The following is a 23,886-nucleotide window of genomic DNA, read 5'->3' as shown; positions in this document are numbered from 1 at the left end:
CACCTACATTTTTCATCATCTCATGAGGTTCTGATCATACTTGAAAGCTAAAATAATACTTTGAAAGTCTTCAGCCAGAATGTAAAGCATGGAATAATAACATAAAACACACTGCTGATAGAGTTCAAATCTTTTTCATGAGGAACAGCTACTACTACTAACAAAGATGCCATTCTAGTCCAGAGCAAAGTGAATGTTTAGTCTGCATTCTACACATCGTGTCATCAAAAGCCATGAAAAGCTAAATGTGACGATAACAGTTGGACTTAAAATTATACTGTCCAGGGAACTGAGAGTGTCTGCTGCTGCTAAACTAATTGCAGAGGTTTGACACTAAAGACTTGGGATAAATGGCTATGTGTAGGACGTCAAAGGCTTATCTTATTGCAAGCAGGGGTGGCTACCATATGAAGAAGGGTTAGTCTAAATAAATAAAATATTTTTTCACAACTACTAGCATAGTGGGTACAGTGGGTGTAAATACAGTGAAGCAAGAATGTGACTGTTCACTTTGCACAGTTAATAGCTCTACTTTTGTCTGTATGCACAACATCGGTAATAGAGTAATATATTGCACTGCTAAACCAAAAATATATAGCCATTGCTTAACCATGTTATGTGGCTGTTGCGCTGTACTTCCAGTGGCAAAACTAAGAATCAGTGAAATTAGATTGATATGTAAAGGGGCACAAGAAAGAGATGCTATACATTTTTAAAGTAATAGATATATTTATATATATAAATTTTATTTCACCATAGTCTTCCAAATTCTCTTTAAAACAAACCACCTGCCAAAAAACAGGTGCTTAGTGATTTGACCATTGTGAAAGTGAACAAGACATTGTAATAAAATGACAATGGTACATTTAAAATTCCCTTGAAGATGGGCTACAACAAAACGTGACGGTGAGAGTTAGCTGACATACAGTATAGTACTTGAATGTCCAACGTAAACATTCATTGACTACTTAAATTTCAGGTAGCACTTGTGTGATTGTCTTTAGAGCTGTTTAATATTACACTAAATGAGTGTTAATTTGCACAATACCTGTATGGATCTGTGACACAAGACTAATGCAGTCTAGAAAGTTTTTCCAAAACTCAGAAGATGAAAGGTGGCATGTATGTACCTGCCAGTGTTCAAATGTACTGTATGTGGCTCTCGTTCAAAAAAACTGGAATAACAAATAGAGCAGTTGGTCTAAACCCCTTTTCAAAGCACTTTGTCCCTCAAAACATATAAATGCATGGGCATCGAATACAAAAAAAATGTATCACAAACATAAATACAAATTCCACTTAATTTCCCTCTCCATCCACATTAAATACAAAAAAAGATTGCCTGCACCTATCAAAACCTCACCTCCTGGGTCAAAGACGTGTTTGTCATTCAGTGTTACGGACACCTTCCGCCGACTGTAACTGCAAAAAAACATGATTTTTAAATTGTTTCAAGTGAATGGATGACAGCCGAGGCTTTCATGAATTGCCTGTAACAATAAATAAATAAAAAGAGACATGTTTATTACAGTTACAGTCAGCAGAAGGCATCCGTTACACTGAATGACAATGCCATTTTGCACGTCTCTGACCCTCCTACTCTTCCAAGCAGGAGGTGGGTGTCAGTGACATGCTGCTACAAATGGAGTGAACACGTCCTCACACTCCCTCACTGCCCCCTGTTCCCATACAGTACATATTCCCTTTCAGCGCTCAGAAGAAGGCAGGGTTTGTGTGCTCAATTACACAGCGCTTGCAGTGGCGCTTCACAAAGCGCAGCGCTTCTAGTGACACGTCACAGTCCTGCACGTTCAGCAGCTGCAAGTCGAAGCAGTTGGCGGCGATCACCTGCAGCCCGCGGCCCGTGATGCTCTCGCACGACTTGAGGCTCAGCCGCTTCAGGTTGAAGCTGTTGAGCGCCAGCATCTCCAGCCCGGCGTCGGACACCAGCGGGCACTTGCCAATGTCCAGGGACTTGAGCTTGAGGCAGTTCTTGGCCAGGTGCTCCACCCCATGGTCCGTCAGGCCCTCGCAACCCCGCGCGTTCAGGTAGCGCAGCCGCGAGCAGTACTTGGCCACGTAGCGCACCCCGACGTCGGTGACGCGCCCGCAGTGCGCTATGCTCAGGTAGCGCAGTCGGTCCTCCAGCTTTGCGATTTCGCGCAGCCCGAAGTCGCTCACGAAGCGGCAGTCGCTGACGCTGAGCTCGCGCACGGCCGGGCAGTAGAGCACCAGGCAGCGCAGGCCCTCGTCCGTCAGCCGAGTGCAGCGGCGCAGGTACAGGTGCGTCAACATGGGGCAGTGGGCCGCGATGGTGTGCAGGCCGTCGTCCTCCAGCGCGAAGCAGTCCGTCATGTCCAGGTAGCGGATGGAGATCTGCTGGCCGTGCATTGGGGACAGCTTCAGGGACACCTCCCGCGTCAGACTGATGCATGTGACCTTGGAGCAGCCTGCGGAGGTCGTGGAAGGAGATGGGGGAGGAGAAGAAGAGAGGGACTGCGTGAGATCACGTTGCATGTCACATGAGAACAGGTGCCAGTGAGGCAATATACATAACATACACACACAACAGTTAACATTTGCTTGTTAAGAGTGGAATATTAAACCAGGGGTTCCCAAACTTTACCATGGCACAGCCCCCTATACTATAGTGGTCGAATCTGGGTCATCCCTATGTTCCCCGGGTCCTATGTTCCCCTCTACCGTGGAACATAGGACCCTTTTTTCAAAAAAGGGTTCTATGTTCCCCACTGCTTCAAAGTAGACTGCTGCCACATGATGGTTGGAGGGATGGTTTCGGGAAGGGAACAATTTGAAAACTCGGAAACATACAATGCGGGGAACTTGGGACCCTTTTTTTCAAAAAAGGGTTCTATGTTCCCCACAGCTTCCAAGTAGACTGCCGCTGCATGGCAAAGTGCAGGTTGTTTTTGCACCTCTGACAGGTTGGGTTTAGGGATGGTTTTGGTCAGAGCACAAATGTACAACTCAGAAACATTGCATTTCTGACAGGTTAGGTTTAGGAATGGTTTTAGGAAGGGCACAATTTGAAAACTCTGAAACATACAATGCGGGGAACATAGAACCCTTTTTGTAGAAAAAGGGTCCTATGTTCCCCGGTCCCATACAAAGACAGGGGAACATAGGACCCGGGGAACATACTGTAGGTACGCTCCTGTTGATTCTAGCCAAGGCCCTCCTTACATAGGTCGTGCTTCAACGTTTTTTTTTACTTTACCCTTTCACAACCGTAGTCTGTAAGTAACTTCCTCATTAGGATATATAAAATATAATAATGATACTAATGTTCAATCATGCAGTCGATTATGATCATGCAGTTTTCAACTAAGGGGCATACTGTTTGATTTATTTTTGGCTTACTTCAGTTATTCAGTTTATCCAATTATTTATTTTGCCTTTCCTGCCAACCTGCTGCACCCCCCCACTAGTGCCCCCTCACGAGCACCCAGGGGTCCCCGACCCCACTTTGAAAACCACTGTATTAAACACAAGCTGCACTTAATTCTCACTCATGTGACATTGTCAAGGCCATAACTGTCACTAGCTATCCATCTTCCTCTATTCATCTTCAGGCTCAACCATCTTGAGGCATAGAAAACGTAATTTAGGACATTAAATATTAGTAGGATCAATTTCACTTGAAGTAGGTCATCCTTTTGTCTTGTGTCTCTCTGATCTAAATATAAAAACACAGTCCTCAAGACTCCGTCCAGTGTATTGTTAAGGGTATCAGAGAGAGGAATGCAATGACACACGCCAAAGAATGTGTTTGTGTATGAAAGCTTCAATCAAAAAGACAAGTAGAGCAAAGGCATGCGATGAGAAGAAAAGGCTTTGCGCATGAGGCTGCTAAACCGAGTTTAACCAAACAAAGTTGGCCTGCACTTAGAGTTGGCAGCCACAGCTATGCTGCACACTGCTCTCTTTTCAGCTGAGCCTTGCATAACCGTCTCTGTGCTTAGTACACCTCAGAAGATGTTCACATTTACTGTACCTTAAGTTCCTTCACAACAAATCCATAGCACCATAGCAAGGACTATGTTCAAAAAAGATGTCTTGTCTGTCTATTTAAAAAAGTTGAAAGCTATGCAACTGTCAGAATCTGAACAGAATCGGTGTAATTTTATTTTTAAGTATTGCCAAAGATTTTCAATTGTCATTCTGTATGTTTGTATTAATCTAAAAACAGGGACAACCACAGCACAGAATGCAGGGGTTCGTTTGAATGTCACATTTTTGTTGCCATCCTATAAAAGGTGAGCAAAGAGGTGGGCTTTAACATCTGAGAGAACATCTGAAACTTATTTGTGTGTGTGTGCGTGTGCGTGTGCGTGTGTGTGTGTGTGAGAGTGAGAGTGTACGTGTGTGTGTGTGCGCGCAGGTGCGTGCGTGTGTGTGTGTGTTTTAGAGAGAGAGAGAGAGAGAGTGAGAGAGAGAGAGAGAGAATCCATGTGAATGTGTGGGTATGTGCGTGTTGTGTGTGTGTGTGTGCATGTGTGTGTTTGCGAGTGCGAATGGGGGGGGGGATGGTACTGTCTGCGGGGGGACGGCTGGAAATGCAATGCTAAGGCCAGACAGCAGAGGGAACATGGGTAACATTAAAATCTGCACAGCCGAGACGAGCCGAGCCCAGCAGAACAATACCCTGAGACAGGAAGTGAGGTGCAGGAAGTTGGAAATCAAACACCAGGAGTGCATCCCAATATGTGTCCTTGCCTCCTCCACTTGTGCTTGTCTCCTCGTTCCGCCTCCTGGCCCCTCCTCCGTGGAGAAAACGATAAAGTTTCCCAGCTGTCAGCCTCGCCACAACAACTTTTGAGGGACTGTTTTTCATTCACCATCCCAATTGCAAATGAGAAAAAGACTTTACAATTGAGCTTTTGCAAGATATTGAAATATAATGCTGTTGTCAGTGATGTCATCATGACGAGAAGCAAGTGGAGGAGGCAAGTGGAGGAGGCAAGGTCACATATTGGGATGCACCCCAGGAGAGAGAGGCACAGAGAGGAGGAAGGGGGGGGAACAAGAGGGAGGAGGATTCCGATGTGTTGCATTCCATCACAATCCCGTCTTTCCCAACACCATATTCTCTCACCCAAACACCAGACAAGACAGCAGGACAGAGAGACAGGGACAAAGTAAAGTTAGATGATCAATACACTATGGAGTTTTTAGACTGTCAGCACAAGAGAAAAGATGGATAGAGAGTTTTTTTGCCCCAAAAAACTCAGAAAAACGGGTCATGTGAGACTGCCAACAGTTTGGAATAACTCACACCATAGGTATCCCCTTGTTTACTCGCTGTTTACATGTCCATGTGCTACCAAATGGAACATTGTAAAGCCTAATAGGATCGGCTTTGTATATAAACGTGGTATCCACCCACGATAAGAGTGCCTGTTTATGAATTTAGGCTCATGTGACTCCCCGAAGGGAGGGAAAATAGAGAATAATACAGACTGATGTTTGCGAGCCTGATGCTGAATGGGCTTAAGTTCCTCTCGGGACATAAAATGCATGGGAAGCAAGCCAGATCTATTAATATATTTCCCAGCTTTAGGAGGAAATGGGGATACTTTGCATTGGCCAATAGTGTGCGAGGGAGACAGGCTTCTCCCGTTGTCTTGAAATCTGTCCATGTTTCCATGGCTCAGCACCACCTATAGAAAGGAAATTTCCTTCATGAGCAAGTTCTATCCAAGCAGTCTGAATGACTGATGAATTTCCTTGCTTATTAAGACTTGAAGCCTATAAAACTTCAGGTCTATAAATCAGTCGACTCCCTCCAGCAGAAAGCCCATTCTGCTTTCACTTAAGAAGCCCAGAGACACACACACATACAAAAAAAAAAAATCAAGAAACCCATCCATGGACCCCGCCCTCTGCGCATCATGGCACACAATTCATATTTACCAGAGACATCCAGATGCTCCAGGTTGGGGCAGCGGGACACCACCTCGAACACGGCCTCGTTGGACACATTGTAGCAGCCAGCCACCTCCAGCCGCCGCAGCTCCGGACAGCACTGCGACACGGTGTACAGCCCGCGATCAGTGAGCCGACGGCAGCCATTCACCACCACCGTCTCCAGGGTCAGGCACACGTTGGGCGTGTCCTGGCACAGCCGCCGGGTCAGCACGCGCAGCGCGCGGTCCACGTGCAACACGTCGCCCGTTAGCCGCACGGTCCTCCAGAGGCGCGGGTCCCAGGCCAGGTTGTACCAGCGGCGGCAGACGCGGGCACAGCGGCACAGCTGGTTGGTGGGCAGGTGTGTGAAGATCTGCAGGAAGGTGTGGTCGGGCAGGATGTCGATGAGCGCCTCTTGCTGATCGCAGAGGTGACGCGCGCCCTGGTACGTGCGGGTGAGGCCCGTGGGAGGGGCATGTACCATGGCAACCGTCTCCGCCGTGAAGGACGAGGAGGAGGTGGAGGAGCCGTTGAAGAGCACCGTGCGGTGGAGCGATGAGGAACGCGCTGGCAGGATGAGCGCCGGGCTGGGCGTGCTCAACGTCCTCATGCTCAGGTCCGAGTCTGTGGAGGAGGAGAGCATGGCACAGAATGAACCTGACAACTTTAGAAATCAATGGTCCTTGATGAACATAATGGAGGGCAGAACAGAGCACAGCATCAACTTTGAACACCAATGGGCCTTACAGACCCAACAATGAAATACCTGTATGTGCATGACACAGTTGCATTAAAACTAAATGGTAAATGGACTGCATTTATATAGCGCTTTTCCACTTCTTTGAGCACTCAAAGCGTTTTTACATTGTATATGCCTCACATTCACCCATTCACACTCACATTCACACACCGCCGGCAGTGGCTGCCACTCAGGGTACCACCCTGCCACCAGGAGCAACTTGGGGTTAAGTATCTTGCTCAAGGACACAACGATGGACTCAGGCCGAGCGGGGCTCGAACCTGCAACCTTTGGGTTGCCAAACAGCTCCTCTACCAACTGAGCTACCACCGCCCCACGCCAACTAGAAAAATATCTTTTTAGTATACATGATATAGGGCCTCAAGCAAGCAAGGGTTTTTCATAGGTCTACTTTCTTTCCCAGAACAATAAAGTTGATGAGTTTTTGAGCAGCCTTCCTAAGTGGCTACCATCTTTCATCCTGATGTCATGCCTGAGGAAATGAGACAGTTCAGCACATAATTTTCCGGGCTGGTATGTGTACAGAGCACGCTGCCTGGAGAACCCATATTCATCAAGGTTAATCTCTTATGACAAAGCCTGAATGTGGCCCACTCTAGGGCTTAACCCTCAGCACCAAACCTTCAAGTGAAAAACTGAAAATGCAGAGTTCAGATGCAAAACCCCCTAACTCCATTTCTGAAGACCTGCACTTCTATATTTTTAGAGAACCCCTTTGTGGATTTGATTTACATTCATGTAATTAATAATACATATAAATAGTTATATTACAGAATTAAAATGTAAAAATATGCAATTTTGATAGCTTTGTATTAAATAAAAATGAATTAAGATTATTTTCTGAAAAGGCACTTAGGGGGTTTTGCATCTGAACTCTTCAAATGCAGTGTGAGGTAGTAGAAGCTGAAAAAGTACTAGTGGGATCATCAGGTCTGTTTTACCTTACAGGCAGCACTTCATCATTTATAACAGTTGATTTGCAGGTCACACACACACTTCCATCCGAGACCATACAAAAAAGATGCCTTAAATGTCTAAACCGAATACTTCAAGGCCTTTCCTAGACAGACGGAAAGCACTTGCTGTTTCATGTCACTGGTGTCAGGCTCTGTGCTCCATGTGGGGCTGACGTCTAAGTCGAGGTAGAGTTTGAGAGAGAGAGAGAGGGACCTCATCTCAGTAGACTGAATACAGGGCACAACGAACTTTCACTGCCAAGCAGTGTAGCTCTCATTCAATGTGGCATGCCGTTGGCAAAACTGCAAGCCAGTTTCCAGTTCAGTGACACGATGTGTTCTCTTTTGGAAACCACATCTTTTTAAAATGTCCCAGATAGAAAAAAAGAGCACTGTTGGGCTTAAGAATCATATAAAAACGGGGTTTAAGATCACTTAAAAGAATGACGGAAAGAGAGTGAATGAAGGGAACTGAACGCAAAATGAGAAAGACAAAAGAACTTATACTGGGAACGCCCTTCCTTTTTTTAACGACTGCCTCAGTGAGATGTTTTGTTTTTGTCCAACAGAATGACACATATTGTTGGGAATCCCACGAGTGTCAGTGTGTGTCCCTGGGTGGGGGCGCGCAATGCAACCCTCTCTCTGTCCAGTGCACAAGTCAACAGCGCTCACACACACACACACACACACTACATGACAGGCAATGGTGACGCCCCTGTAGCACAGCACCTCATAAAAAACACCACCCTCAGAAATAGCGTGTCTTCAGGAGCAGGCACTCTGGCACTTGTAGTCTGGTAGTTAGGTGCCAATTATGTCTCCAGTTTAGTTTTCGTGTCGTTGCCCATCTGAAACGCAGCAGGAAGTGGCCCCGTGGGGGTGAGACCAGAGCTGTCTGTCTGCCACGAAGAACACTCTCCGTATTGTGTGTGTACACACATTAAACCCGGCGGCGGCGGCAGCAGCCACCACAGCCCCGGGCTACAGTAACTCCCCTGGAGAAGTCTCCCAATTAGAACCACCAGTTGCCCCCAGACTGCACAGCTAAAGAAACACTTGGGTTATTGTGTGGTGTGCCTGCACCTTCACTAAACAAATCTTTTTTTTAGCTCCAAAGAAATGTGAGACAGATGTCAATTAGGATATTTTGCAATGTCTTGACTTTATCCCTGGAAATACCTGACCATCAGCATTAGAGAGCTGGGTAAGCTACTTACTGCATAAGCCCATCTATCATACATCATTTAACGTCTTAGCACTGTCATGCCAACATGAGGCAATGCCAAATGTCTTTTTAAAAAAGGGATTTCAACTCATATCACACTGCAATTCGCCACATAGCCAGCAAATATAATCACAATGGAATTTCAGAGCATCTCAAAAGTCCTTTTGGTACTAAGTGAGGTTTTCCCCTCCCAATCTCAGATCTTCCCTCCCAGGGATGAGGCCAGGCCTTGGGCTTAGTGCAGTCAGTTTAAGACCTGGCCGGTCAGGGAGGTGCCAAATAAAAAGTAGGATTAGTGTTATTTGCTAATCCCCCCATCAGTGCTAATCAGACTTCCATTTGTTACACTTCCTGTGAGTGCCCGTGTGTGCACCCTGCCTCACCCTACACCCCCCCACCCCACTCCACCCCTACACACACCCCCGCACACCCCAAGCCCCCAAGTTCAATCAGTGGAGAGGGTAAAAACGTGCCTAAGCTTCCCTTGAGCTGTCTTACTTCAAACAATATTAGCCAAGCCCTTCAATAAGGCCAGAGAGAGAGAGAGAGAGAGAGAGAGAGAGAGAGAGAGAGAGAGAGAGAGAGAGAGAGAGAGAGAGAGAGAGAGAGAGAGAGAGAGAGAGACAGAGACAGAGACAGAGACAGAGAGACAGAGGGATACAGAGGGATACAGAGGGATAGAGACACTAGAATCTTCTTCATCCCAATATCATTTTCCCACACCCAAGAGACCAGTGTTTTGGCTTAGTGGGCCTGTATTCTGTGGTGGTGGATTTGGACCTCTGCTTCACATAACCTGTCAATACCTCATCTGGCTCCTCACACACTGGCCCATAAGATGAGGCCTCCTGCCCAGACAAACAGCACTCCCAACAGCCGTGTTTTCTCTTTCCTAATTGTTGCTGATATTGGCTGTGCTATCCCACTTCTTCCTGAATGAGAGTCAACACAGGTTTCCATGACAAGAGTTCTAGCATATCCCCATGGCTAACATCGTCTGCATCAAGACTGCCCCCCTAAATATCCAGATTTGTCTCTGTGCTTTCATGTGTTGCATTTTGTCTGCTGAGAGGCAGACACTTGACATCATGAGCAGAAATTGTGATGAGGATAAATTTCAGTGACGTTTTGTTTGTTTCAGATTGACATGTGGGATGGCAGTCTTCACTGGCATTTTCTGACCACTGTTTTGAACGTAAACATATAAGTACCAAATACAGTCACCCCTACCAAAGCACTAACTCAGCTCTACAGGGGGAAAACCCTTGGACCGCAAATTATTTTCGAATCCCATAATTATATAAAACCAAGAATCACAACCATAAATTAATATATGATATGTTGTGAGAGTAGTCCGTCTTGTGCCAGATGGCATTTTATTAGAGAGCAAATGAGGTGATGTGTGGCTTTATGAGAGGAGAGGATGCCCGTGCCACCACCACTGTAAATCAGACACTGTCCCCATAGACCGTACTGCCTTCCAGCTATGCGTGTGAAACACTAGCTGCCCATGGCAAAAACCAAATGGGAGGAAAAAGCTAAGCAACTCAGTTCCAGTGCTTCGGAAGACTGTCACACTTTCTGTCTCCGGACATGGTAAGACGTAGGAATGAGAGCTCCTGTTTTGTGTGTGGATCTGCCAGAGAGTGTTTGATGGATACTCCAGACCAATGTCTGCAGATGAAGAATGCAGATGCAGCTTAGCTTGGACCTACAGTATGTGCCTAGGATATGCCCTCCGACTCCAACCATTCAAGACTTGGAAAATGTCCAATATGTCTTCATGGAGAAACAACATCGGATGAAAATTTTTTACCTCCTGCCAAGCTGTTGGGCTGAGGCTACAGTACAGATGGTGCTTATTGAGTGCGACATAAGTCATAAGAGTGGGCAAAACAAAAATTTAGATCTGATGTCACATTTGCTATTGACAGCTGCTGCGAAGGGAAAATTTGAGAACTTTGTGACAAAAAAACTTGGTATTAATGTTCCAATTCAGGGACAGTTATTATTTGACTTGGGGCCGTTCCCAAGAAAGATAAACCATTAAGCAGGTCTAAAGCTGCCTAGGATTAGCTTTAGCTTTGCTATAGCAGTTCTGAGAAATAAGGCTACTATATCTTCACAAAACCGTTGGTCTTTGTATAATCTTTGTCAATTCACTCCAATCTTCTTCTGAGACAACAGTGATTATGTCAACTTAAAGGATAATTTCTTCCTAAACTTTAAACGGTCACAACTAATACATTTTCATCATTTAATGATATCTTGATGAACATAGTAAACCATCCTATATAAAACGTATACAACACAACTTTGAAATGCTCTACAATGGGGTATAAGACCAAATCCTACCATATATGGCAGGCTTAACTTTTAGAAAAAAGAAGCCCTAGGTTGACCCTACAAAATGCCAGCAATACAAAAACAATCACAACACCCCTTTCTCTCTCTGTCTATGTCTCTCTCTCTCTCTCTCTCTCTCTGCCTGTCTGCCTGTCTCTCTCTCTCTCTCTCTCTCTCTCTCTCTCTCTCTCTCTCTCTCTCTCTCTCTCTCTCTCCTTTAGTGCACGTGTCAGGCAGTGAGCGATAAGCAGAAAGCGAGAGCAGGCCTTGATAGGTCTCAGGAGTGACAGGCCAGAATGTGAGGAATGCTATTTGCCAGCCAGCCTATAGGCCACGCGGCGAGCACCCAGGAGAATCCAACCAAGCAACATCCTCGTCCTCACTTCCTGCCGCAACTTGACCGGATCATTGAAGAGGAGCGCTGGTCTCCAAATGCCCCCCCTCCAGGCTGTTTGGGGAATGTCTGACAGGATTCCCAGTTGGCCAGCCGGCCCCTCACTCGTCCACTCACTCACTCGCTCGACTCGACTCTAGTGCATGCTTTCCTCCGGACCGCGCACATATCTCGGGACAAAATCTGTCCTATCTGTGTTTTTTTTGTCAACAAAAGCAAACATGGTAACACGACTCAGAGCAAAGCCACTTCTGTTTCATCTCAGGGGGTGGTGCTCTCTGAGCGAATTGTTTCGAAAGTGTGGAGGATTCTGATAGCCGTTTATCTGGAGACTGGATGCTTTGATGCAATTGCAGACGAAAATCGCCTCTTTTTAGGTGACCAAACTGAGATAAGGATAGTTTACTACTCTAGACCTCAGTGAAGGTGAATGAGAGGTCAGACACAGTTTTATTGTGTTTAATCCTACTATTTAATCCTGCATGTAATTTGCAGACTAGTAGTTGCCTTGGGGTTAATCTGCTGATGGATAAGCAGTGAAACAGAATAAGTATTCACAGACATGCTCACTTTTATCAATAATTATCACAGCAGGCATAGTATAAATGTACACACACGCACACAAGCACGTCAACACAACCATACCACACATTGTGAGGGCACAGGCGTGCGCACACGCACTCACACACATGTGCACGCGCACACACACGTGCGCACACACACACACACACACACACACACACACACACACACACACACACATACACACACACACACACACACACACACCTCTACAACTTACACTTAACACCAACCACTCACACTCACTTCACCATGCATATTTCACTTTGTGAACCGGCTAAATTTGACATTCGTCATCAGCAGTCTTAGTAATGCATCAATCACATTTGGCCCAGTTCTCCAAAAGCCCCTTAATGTCCTTGATCAAAAGGCATTTCCCGGCCTGCAGAGTTTGGGCCCTCCAGTCCAGTTTCCCCTTTCGCTGGTGATTCATCACGCTCTCTTTAGTTCAGAGACGAGAAGTGTGATGTCACGAAGCATTTTTCACGGGGGCCGACATAGGCCCTGACCTCTGGCAGCCGCCTGCAACCTGATCTTAGGCCTGCCCGGATAACTTGTCACATTTCAGCACGCCAAACGTACTGCCTCACAACATGGTCAACGCAGCGCACTGTGAACTGGCATGGAGTGTTTTTTTTTTTTTTTTAAGTACTGTGTCTTTTAACCAAGGAAAATTGTTCATTAATATTTAATACTGGAGTTTTTTTTTAATAGGCCTCTGGCAATCCTGACTCCATTTTTTTAACCTCTGTTCAATCTTCTTTGGGTCTCTCCACCGTGATGGAAAAGTACTTTATGGCTTCAGAAAGTCTTAAAAGTCTGGTTAAATTTTGCTTCATACCTCTCCACAAGACTTAAGGCAGACCTGGATGGCTCAGCGATCGGCTGGTGAGCCTGTCTCGTGGCGCTCATTGACAGACGGAGTCCCCTGACCTGTGCTAGGTTACTATGCCCGCGCTCCTCAGACTCCAGCAGGGCATCTTGCTCTGATTAAAATGCCTTCTGTGCTTCTCATGCGAGATTCTCTGGCTCTGCAGAGCCATGCAGATGCATTTCAGAGCAGCTGCACTCACAGATCATCAATGAGACCACATGGACGAATCATTTACAGCCATTTCACCACATACGCCTGTAGAGGAGAAGAGATGCACTTCTCTGGATCTTTTTTATTTCATTTTTAACCATGTTTGGCTGTAAGTTATGTCTGAAGCACAAAATTATCCATTACACCATTACAGTCAATTTTGACCGCCGTTCAAGTTGTATCATCTGTAGCGCAGCAAACAGGCTGGAAAAACAGCCCTGCTTGAAGAAAGCTGTCAACATAAAAAGAGCTGTTGCTTTTCCCTTTTTATGCTGCAAAGAACATTCTCCAGTCCATATTCTGTGTGCATGTATGTATGTAGCTAGGTTTCCCTTCTAGGTCTTTGATGTTTGCGTTCTCTAATTATCATATTAGAAAAAAAGTGCCTGAGTCATTGTGTCACCGTAAATTCTGGAACGTATCCGACAAAGTTCTTTCCTGAAATGACTCATCCATATGGGCACCGAGCCCCTTTTTTTTATTAAATCAAGAACATCATAGAGGAAATATTCAAACATCTGGTCTTTAAACTAAAGCTTTGCCACAGTAAAGGACAAAAAGTAATGCATTTCATGTTTCTAACCAGTTCACCCTGCCCCCACCCCCTTTTGCCTTCTCACTCTGCGATGGTGATGCATAAAGCAGAGAGGGTCTGGAGAAGTATTCTAGGCAGGCAGCCTGATCGTTGGTTGTCCGGGGCTGGGCCGCTGTGAATTCACAATCGCTATAAGGACAGTGGGCCAGCCAGACGTATACCGCACACTCTTCCTGGCCCAAGCCCACGTTTCCACATCAGCAGCCTAATGCAAATGAAACACACACACACTGTGCACTGGGGCAGGCAGGTGTGAACCCAACCACTAGATTTCTTTACCCAAGCACCATCCTTTTAAAGAAACCTCAACCTCAACTGGAAAAAAGGGGGGAAAAAACTTTATAAAGACGATGCTTTCTTTTGATCTGTAAGGAAAGTATGGCCATAAATGGGTGACAAAAACCATTAAATAGGAACGTCGAGATTATAATCGAAGGTGAGAACAGCTGAAGCTTAGGAGTGACGCCGAGGGGTAACAGGTGACCTGCTAGCGTGGGGGCCTCGTCTCACCTCGGGGCCACAGGGGGTCGCAGGACATAAATAGCCTCGCCATCACCAGTGACTGACTCCATAAGCCTAAATCCCACTTCGCCGTGCTGCTCTCTCCTACTGCCACCTACTCACGTTAGCCTCCCTGGGGGACTGAGCAGGGCAATGCAAGTAGCAGGCAGCTCCCTGGCCTCGCAGCCAGCTCTCCAGTCGGAGTGTGTGTGCTGTGCTGTGTGTGCGTGTGTGCGTGCGTGTGTGTGTGTGCATGCGTGCGTGTGTGCATGCTTGCGTGTGCATATGTGTGCACGTGCAAAATCATATTCTCCATTGCCATCACAGTACTGTGGTCGGCCCATCCATTAGTCAGAGTCCAGAGTATTTTGGTAAGTCTCAAAGAGAATTAATCTCAACCTGAAGAGATCCCAAACTCCAGACCGAGCCATAACCACCAAAGGATATTGGAGTGGGCGTTGGGGGGGGGTGGCTTGTGGGGTTAGACACAGAGAGGATCACAAAATGATTTAAGTTTTTTGTGAGCAGTCTTTTTAATAGAGCCTGACTGGCCTGCAGTTCCTTCCACCACCACAACTATCTCCGTGTGAACTCGCGTACAGACGATTTATTTCCATGCTCTCACTGTCCCACAATTCACATGTCAAACTGAGGTTCATCATCACGGCACTCCCGAAGGCATTTCTTGTTCCTATTACAACTCATATAACAAAACTTTTATCAGACATCACAATCACAATTGCACTTTTTTTTCTCGAGGTGGTGGTGGTGGGGGGGGGTTGGAACACAGCGCTAGCTGAACCTGCAGGAAGCAGTGACATCATCAGTGTGGTTTGGGTACAATGGAGATGGCTGCCCACTGCTTTCCTGTTCTCCAGAGTGCTCCCCCCACGGCAGGAAACCAGCCAGCACACAGCACAGCCAGGGGGCCTCCTCCACCACTACTACTCAACTGATTGTACCACTGTGTGTTTGATGTGAGTATGGGACGGTCAATGCAATCTCTGCCCCCCACACACACACACACCCCTTCTCTTTTTCCTTCTCGGTCTACTTTTTGACTTTTTTTGCATGTGCAGATTGTGCACGCAGTCTCAATCCCACACATAGACACAGAATGTTTCGACACCCTCCCCCTCCCTCAACTCATACACACATAGTATCAACCACCACCAGACCCGCCGCCCCTCAAACACACACACACACAGACACACACACACACACAGACACACACACACACACACACACACACACACACACACACACACACACACACACACACACACACACACACACACACACACACACACACACACACACACACACACACTGCACACTTCATAAGTGTCCTCCCAACTTACTCCATGACTCCCTACTATATGACGCCATGCAATAGGATTCACTCTCCTCCCTTATCGTCCTCCAGCCAGCGCTGTAAGTCATGCTAATGTTTAGAGAATCACGGTCATGAAATAGGTATCCATTTGAGGAATTTATGGGTTTACTCAGGACAGATTTCCCTCCGCGATTGTGTAAGAGGATAGCCACGCTGCGAGGCAGTGCCTTCAATGAGACCACGAGAGAGAGAGAGAGAGAGAGAGAGAGAGAGAGAGAGAGAGAGAGAGAGAGAGAGAGAGAGAGAGAGAGAGAGAGGGGAGAGTGTAGAGAGAACTGGCTCTGGAGGCGCGGCGGTCAGCATACAGCTTTGTTCCCCAAAACCTCACATGTGCACGACAGACCACATCTGGGCAGAGGAGGACCAGAGATTAAATGATTTTCGGCATTCTGAATTTCACACAGGACCTCATGTCATCACTTGCATGAAGACGACAGAAAATAAACATTTGTCTTTGCGCCCACTGACTCGAATGAAACGGCTAGGTGGTTACCTCGGAAACGTTTTAAGACTCTTGTTTCAGTGCCTTAATACGACACAAGAAATACTTTAATCAAACCAATCCACTCTACAAACACCTGGGCCGTGCATGTGCATGGCGCGCACATTTTACACAGATACAACTCTTCACACGTTGATCTATATAATCGCAAGGTTCTGATCTAACCCGTTTCGTAATTTAATGTGTGGTTAAAGACAGCCCACAAACCCACTAGATGAAGCCTCCTCCTCTGATGCCAGCTCTAAGTGAACCACATCCCCTCCAGACTTCGGAGACCGCAGCAGCAGCAGCAGCAGCAGCCCCTCTCCCCTGCAGCTGCCTGGGCCCCACTGGGCACAGTGTTTGTGCCGAGCACTCTCTCCACATGAGAAACGCATTCATTTGCCCAATAGATTGACCTTGCATGACTACATCTCTATCCTGCTAATCAAGAGCATACTGTGGTTTTGCTGTAATCAGTCCGCTGTTTGACATGAAAGTGCATCTCTTTTGGCAAGATCCTGGCACTCATCTGTCTTGAGAGAGGGATGGGGATGGGGATGGGGATGGGATAGCGATTTGGGGTGGGGGAGGGGGTTTGGCTTTCAGATGTGCAGACTTAATTTCCGGTACTTGCGAGGGTATATCATCATCTGACACTAAACTAAAACACTACACTTTTTTCACACCTCTGATCATCAACTTCGCCTCTCAGTCAGGAAGTTGCTTAAATGCACCAAACCCAAACCACGGTGTATCCCAAACAAGTGATGAATTCACTTTTACTGGTCTGATATTGAGTAAGGAATGAAGCTCAATAATAGCTCAAGCACTGACAAACCCTCTATAATCACTGTGGAGTTAAAAGGATTTCATGGCTGTGCTCCCTGGAAAGAATAACAGTGTGGTCGAGTTGGGACGCTCCTTAAATCCTTAGCTCAGATCACTGAAACAAAATATTAAATTCCACTGAGCAGCTCGCAAAATATTGAGTCTCTCTCCATTTAGCTTTTGTTCTGTCTTCCCTCTTCTCCATGGGTTACTGTCCTCTTCGTCTATTCGTCTTCCTCACCACCTTCTCTTTCTCTTTCAAGTCCCTCTACGATTCACTCTAGCTGCCATGTTAGTCAGTGTTAAGTCCTGACAGATATAAAAAGCAATAAAGTAAACCTGTAAATCTGCAAATGAATGATGTTTGTCTGTTTCCTCCAACTTAATTGCAGACATACAGGTCTTGGCATTCACTCGTACCCTTGTATCCTATCCTAAAGATACAGCTACATGCTAGCCGAGGTGCAGGACAGCGCTCTCACCACAGCTCACAGATCAGGGGTGCATTTCTCAGAAGAGAAGTTGTTAGCCTGTTAGCAACTTCGGTAGTTGCCAATGGGAAATTGTATTGTAACCAACAAAGTAGCTAACATAGTTAGCAACTACGCTTTCCAGAAATGCACCCCAGACCAGGGCCTGAGGACTCGCAATCATAGGCTTTGCCTCTCATTTGGTCATCTCCATCTCACACAGTGCACGGCTGTATCTATGGTGTTGTCATGCAACAGTTCATCTTATTGAGAGGCACTGGGATATTGAGAAAAATTACAAGCAGCCCGTTTCCGTGGGTAAACATCAGAGGCTTCGCTGTTAAGCAGCCCTGATCCTTGCTGGGGAACCTATGGGGCATGACATTATTTGGGGCTCAAAGCTGTAAATTTCGAAGACATTTCTTCAGAAAATGAAGCAATTGCTTCAACAGACACAAAATCTCTTTGAATTTGTTCAAATGCTGTCGTGAGTTATTGCTGCCTCCTTCCAGAGCCAATCTCTAAAACTGATCATTTCACTTGACAAGTGCCTTTCCAGCGCCATCTGTATTGGTTCTCATCTAGTGGCATGTGGAGTGGTTTCAATTACTTTTTCAGTTATACTTTTCATAATGGAGTCAGGGGAAAAAACGATGAGAAGAGAGGATCTGAACTTTTCAGTCAGATGTCACATACTGTAGCATAATAGAAGCCGCACAGTGGGGGGAAAAAAAGAACTATTCCAACAGGAACATCAATTCCTATCAGGGTCGACCACCACCCACCCATCCCATAGCTCGCCAAAGGAAATTGGTCTTTGGGTTTGTTTGAAATGAATTTTACATTTGGAAATGAATGGATCTGAATCGATCACGCTGTATTATGCGCATGATCTGCATTTCCATGGACTATATTCATGTTTCTTTCATGAAGGTGGATATTCTGGTTCTTTCATTAATATGGATATGCTTGTGCTCTCATCATGCAATTCAAGAAGGTATGTTTTTTTCTCTGAATTCCATTAAATGTCATTACAAATGTATACGTCTATTTCTGCATACTGTATATAGACAAGTGTGTTTAAAAATATAGGAGAGGAAAACATATACAGCCCATTACTGTTACACTTTGTCTCTATGTAATGCATTGTACGTGAACCATATTCAGTAGGGAGAGAAGGTGACAGAAGCATTTTAGATGACACTGACTGCTTGTCTGATTAATTTGTAATACTGGAAACTTTGAGTTACTGGGTTTTTGTCCACCGTATTTTCAACTGTAGACCCAGTTTTATGGCAGCCCTTTTATACAGTGTGTATAGCATTGAAGGATGGACTGTTGACATTAGACAAGGTCTTCATCAAGCTGCTGATGATGGTATAATCACATTATGCTACAATTAAGTAGCAATACCTTACCAGTGAGCCAGACCACACTTCATGTCAGGGAGAGAGAGAGAGAGAGAGAGAGAGAGAGAGAGAGAGAGAGAGAGAGAGAGAGAGAGAGAGAGAGAGAGAGAGAGAGAGAGAGAGAGTACACACCCAAAGAAAGATCAGCCCATTACCCATGGCCACCTGGGACACTAGGGCTGCATGGCCTAAAATAAACAACGCTCTGCTGGTCCCAAACTGGGAGAGATATTCATCAGCAACGATTGTGTCAAACCCCCAATAGACGGGTGCACTTGGGCAAGTAATGGGTAACTGATTAAAGGATAAGCACACTGATTGTGGTGTCTTCTGGAACACTCTGCTGACTCACTGCACTGAAATGCATCAGCTGGGCCAGGCAATCAACGCCCTCTAGTCTAGTCTAGTTCTACCGTGAAGTGGGAAAGTCTGACTTGTTACTTCTCCAGTTTAAAGGGACACTGTGTGGGATTTTTTTGTTGTTTATTTCCAGAATCCATGCTACCCATTCACTAATGTTACCTTTTTCATGAATATTTACCACCACCATCAAATTCAAAGTGTTCATTATGACTGGGAAAATTGCACTTTTCATACATGAAAAGGGGGATCTTCTCCATGGTCCGCCATTTTGAATTTCCAGAAATAGCCATTTTTAGCTGTAAAACTGACTGTACTTGAGCCATACTAGAAAATATTAGTTTATTACTTAGTAAACTTTCATGAAAAGATCAAATTTGGCAATAGGCAACCCAGTTTCAATGAGCAGCATAGTTGCAGTACCTTTTTTGACCATTTCCTGCACAGTGTCCCTTTAAGGAGCTGGTAAAGCATAGTATCTATATCTTATCCCACTGGCAGAGACCATGAAGCCACTGTCACTGATGGATGATAGATGTTTGATCTGCATAATGTCTGAATGTAGTGTGTGACATATGTTTAATCTGTCGTGCAATGTAAATATTAAGATTTCTGTATTTTTGTGTGCTACTGGACACCTACATTTCCTTCCCACACTCCATGCAAAACCATAAAGCTTGCCCCTCATCCACTGTGCACCATAATAAAAAATGAAGTGCTGCTGCTCATCTTTTTTTTACCATTCTTTGGATGATTATTCACAAACCAAGATGAAGGCACATGAAGATGAAGGCCTAGACAAGACAAGACGATTGTACTTGTTATCGATGGGCAGCTGCGGCCTAATGGTTAACCCCATAGCGCAGCACTATGGCTCTCTGTAATGTCAAAGCAATGTCGTTATGATGTAGTTAAGCATTTTCAGCAAGTGAATAGGGTCGCCGGCGAACCTTGCTGCAGTGAGAGGCTAAGGAGATGGGCTTTACTGTAGTGTCATGTAATGTAATATATTATGGGGTCTCACTCTCAACACAGTGGTGGGCCGGTGGAAAGCAGGTGTCCCACACCACTATGGGGAAAAGACAGGAAGTAATGTAAACGTTATGGCCCTCAATATTATAATAGCGACATGATGGCACTGACCCAGTCAGCAGCTGTCTGTTGAAAAGCTGCAGGGCAGTTGCAGCAGTACACTTTCGCTTGACACTTTTGTCCAACGTGACACATAGTTATTTGCAGGGTATTGGTCACAGTCCCTGGAGCAATGTGGGGTTAGGTGGCACAGCCATGCAGTGCAGTAGGGAGTGGAAGGGTGGGATACAAACCTGCAACCCTTTGATCTCAAGCCCATCTCCTTAACCTTAGGCCACGGCTGCTCCAACGTCATGTTGTCCAAAAGAATTTAGCTACAAGCAACAAGGCACACGATCAAGCCCACAGAGCTCTTTGGATGCCTCAGCCTTCCTCAAAGCACTGTCGGTCTGCGGAACATGAGTGACTTTGCTCAAGTATGTACATTTTACTTTTGCTTGTGTCCATACTCCTTTCATGTTTTCTAAAACAGTGAAGGGAAAACCATAATGACCTTCATGGTGTTTACAGGCCGACAGCAGGAGGGGGTAAAGCATCTTCCTTCACTGACTGATGTTTAGGATTGTTGAATCAAGCTTAACGACGCACACTATTTTAGGATCAGAGACTCAGGCGGCAGGCCCCACCAAATATGTGGTGGTTGGTTCTGCGTCGAGCTAAATTGAGTGTAAAATGTACTACTGCTCTACGTGTGAAAATGCCAGTCTGACTTCAGACCATATGCTTGAAGGGCATGTTCACTGAAATACTCTTCCTAGTCAGCCGGAACGGCCTATCACACATGTGTTGTTGCTCCATAATGCACGCCATTCCACCAGCGGAAATCGAGTATAGTTATTGAGAGGTTAACTACCATACTACTACACTACCTTTAGTAATGCACAAGAACTTGGTCATTGCCATTCTAGTAACAGTAAATGTATAACAACGTATCTTAATAGGTTAACTACATATTGGATTATGATCAAATGCATCATTCTCATGTGTACAAATACAGCAGATTATCGCTCTTGTCTTGATGATTACCCTTCCATTTCAAAACAAATCAAATGTGCTCAAGTCTGAACTGTCTTCTTTCAACACTTGATGGTGATAATCCAATCACCTGGTAAATAGCCTATTTCTGACCCTACAAAAGGCACTCGGGTAAAAGGCTCCTCAAGCATTTTCTCTCAGTATCTACCTGTAAATAAACAAGAAACACGAGCACTCAAGCAACTCTGATTTAACCCTGAGTCTATGTCCAATGATGGTCTTTTTAACTTTTTAACTTATTGACTTACTTATTTATTATTGTTCTAGCCCCCTCTCCTCCTTTTTATGAAGCTGCTAATGCACTTTTTACAAATGCACTTTCACTTTTACTAATGTACTTGTTGTTTTTAACAGAGAAATTTATATTTTCTTTAACATCCCTATTTTTTATCTATCTTATACTTTTTAACCTCCTGGTCCTGTAAGTATGCTGTCTACTGTTTTTTGCACAATCTGTAAGTTACTGCTGCAACAAATGAATTTCCCCATGGCGGGATAATAAAGGGCATACTACACTATACTATACTATGATATGGCTATGCACGTGACCCCCAGTCTCCTCCCAAGACGCACACACTGGCACGCCTCACTCCCACTGAACTGCTGCTCACCCTTGACTCCTCTCTCCAATGCACTCCACTCCAGACACACAGATCAGATTTCTCCAGCAGATCCAACGTGGCTGACCCACACACACACACACACACACACACACACACACACACACACACACACACACACACACGCACACAGACACACACCATAACGCCAGTATTCCCTCTCTATTCCCTCAGTGAATGTGTGTGTGTGTGTGTGTGTGTGTGTGTGTGTGTGTGTGTGTGTGTGTGTGTGTGTGTGTGTGTGTGTGTGTGTGTGTGTGTGTGTGTGTGTGTGTGTGTGTGTGTGTGTGAGAGAGAGAGAGAGAGAGATTGTAGTAAGGACCTCACTCTAGCCTTTGGACAATAAAAAAAAAGTAATAAAAACAAGAAAAGGTATCGGCTTCATTAGTCCATTTTCTTTAGAAAGGAGAGATAAATTAAAAAATACTTCCTCACTCAGTTAAAAAAGAAGAAATGAAATATTTCCAGACGTAAAACAAAGACTGTCTACAGGCTGTCTCTGTGCTACACTTCCAATATACTGGTTTATTTATCTCAAAAAAGGATGGTCTCTCATAACCGAGAAAGACTGAGATGGCATTCAGTTCCCAACCAAACTTTCTAAAAATGTACAGCGAAGAGAAGGGGAGTGCATTACATCTCAGCTAGGCCATACAATGTCCCCGTGTCCCAACGCTGTGAGACTCACTGCAGCGAGTAATGTCTGCATTACCGTGCCCTCCTGCTGTGTTCCCTGTGGCAGTCGCCTCCATCTCCCCAGCCCATACACTTTCTCTACATAAAGAGCTCTTCTGCCCTGTACCCTGCAAATGAACCCTTAAAAGCTGCCAATCGGCGCCAAATGATTCCGCAGGAAACAAAACCTCCATGGCAACACACCCGCTTTTAGGGCCTGGCATCAGATTCCGGGCAAAGACAATTTTGCAACAACTGTCATTCCTTGTTGAAAGCACAGAACAGACTTTTTAACTCCATTTTGAAATATTTTGTGGCCCACTTCGGGGGTTACCAAGATTTCTCAGCATTCATGTCACATCTTGTTTGATGGCTCACGGTCAGCCCTTGGCTGCAAAATGGCTGAGAAGTTTCCCTTCAAGAGGTCCGTATTACGTCCTCTCAGACCCTCAGCAACTGACCATCATCTCCTCTCTACTGCTGGGTTCAGATATTGTGAACCCCATGCCTACAGGTAGGCCGTGGGGGCTACTTCTTACAGATGGGCCTGGAAACATGCAAGAAAGACATCGAATTCTTCGTCAAATCAATCTGTGAGCTTGACTGTAACATGTTGCCACTGTGGGGAGGCCTCTCTTTGGGTCACTTCTTAAAGTGTTGTGTTGTTTACAGCTGAAGGATTAGCACAGCAAGAACATATGCTGCCTAGAGATGAGGCTGGAGTGGAGTGGGGCTACTGATTACTTCCAGCAGGGTAGCAGGGGCTTCTAGGCTAATTACACTTGATAAAATCTGTCCAGCTTTGCTTTCTTTCCTCTCGACTCCCTGCAAAAAAACAAGAGAGTGAGAGAGAGAGAGAGAGAGAGAGAGAGAGAGAGAGAGAGAGAGAGAGAGAGAGAGAGAAAGAGAGAGAGAGAGAAAGAGAAAGAGAAAGGGAGAGAAAGGGGGAAATGCGTACAGCTGCACACCCATCACACACCAGTGGTTGATGAAAAGCCTGTGGGTTCCTCAAGAATCTGATAGGTATACAGTAAGTATGTGGGTTCAGGGCCATCAGTTACCGAGTGTGTATGACAGTATGACAGGATGGGGGGAGGGAGTACATAAAATATTGGGGATTTGTTTTGTATTGCCTTTGAAAGT

The 23,886-nt window shown here is 45.5% G+C and overlaps 1 protein-coding gene across 1 annotated transcript in view; it reads right to left on the bottom strand.

The window, feature by feature from the left end:
• Positions 1-332: 332 nt before the first annotated feature.
• Positions 333-23,886, bottom strand: part of fbxl7 (F-box and leucine-rich repeat protein 7) — a 36,284-nt gene continuing 12,730 nt past the window's right edge. Inside the window, exons 3-4 of the mRNA XM_063219031.1 lie at positions 5,935-6,552; positions 333-2,450 (exon numbers count right to left, since the gene is read on the bottom strand). Coding sequence (XP_063075101.1) covers positions 1,714-2,450; positions 5,935-6,552 — 1,355 coding nt within the window. The 3' untranslated portion in view covers positions 333-1,713. The remainder of the gene's footprint in view (positions 2,451-5,934; positions 6,553-23,886) is intronic.

Source organism: Engraulis encrasicolus, chromosome 16 (genome assembly GCF_034702125.1).
Source record: "Engraulis encrasicolus isolate BLACKSEA-1 chromosome 16, IST_EnEncr_1.0, whole genome shotgun sequence".
Lineage (NCBI taxonomy): Eukaryota > Metazoa > Chordata > Actinopteri > Clupeiformes > Engraulidae > Engraulis > Engraulis encrasicolus.
Note: the sequence above shows the minus strand (reverse complement) of the source record. Positions and strands in the feature narration are given on the sequence as shown.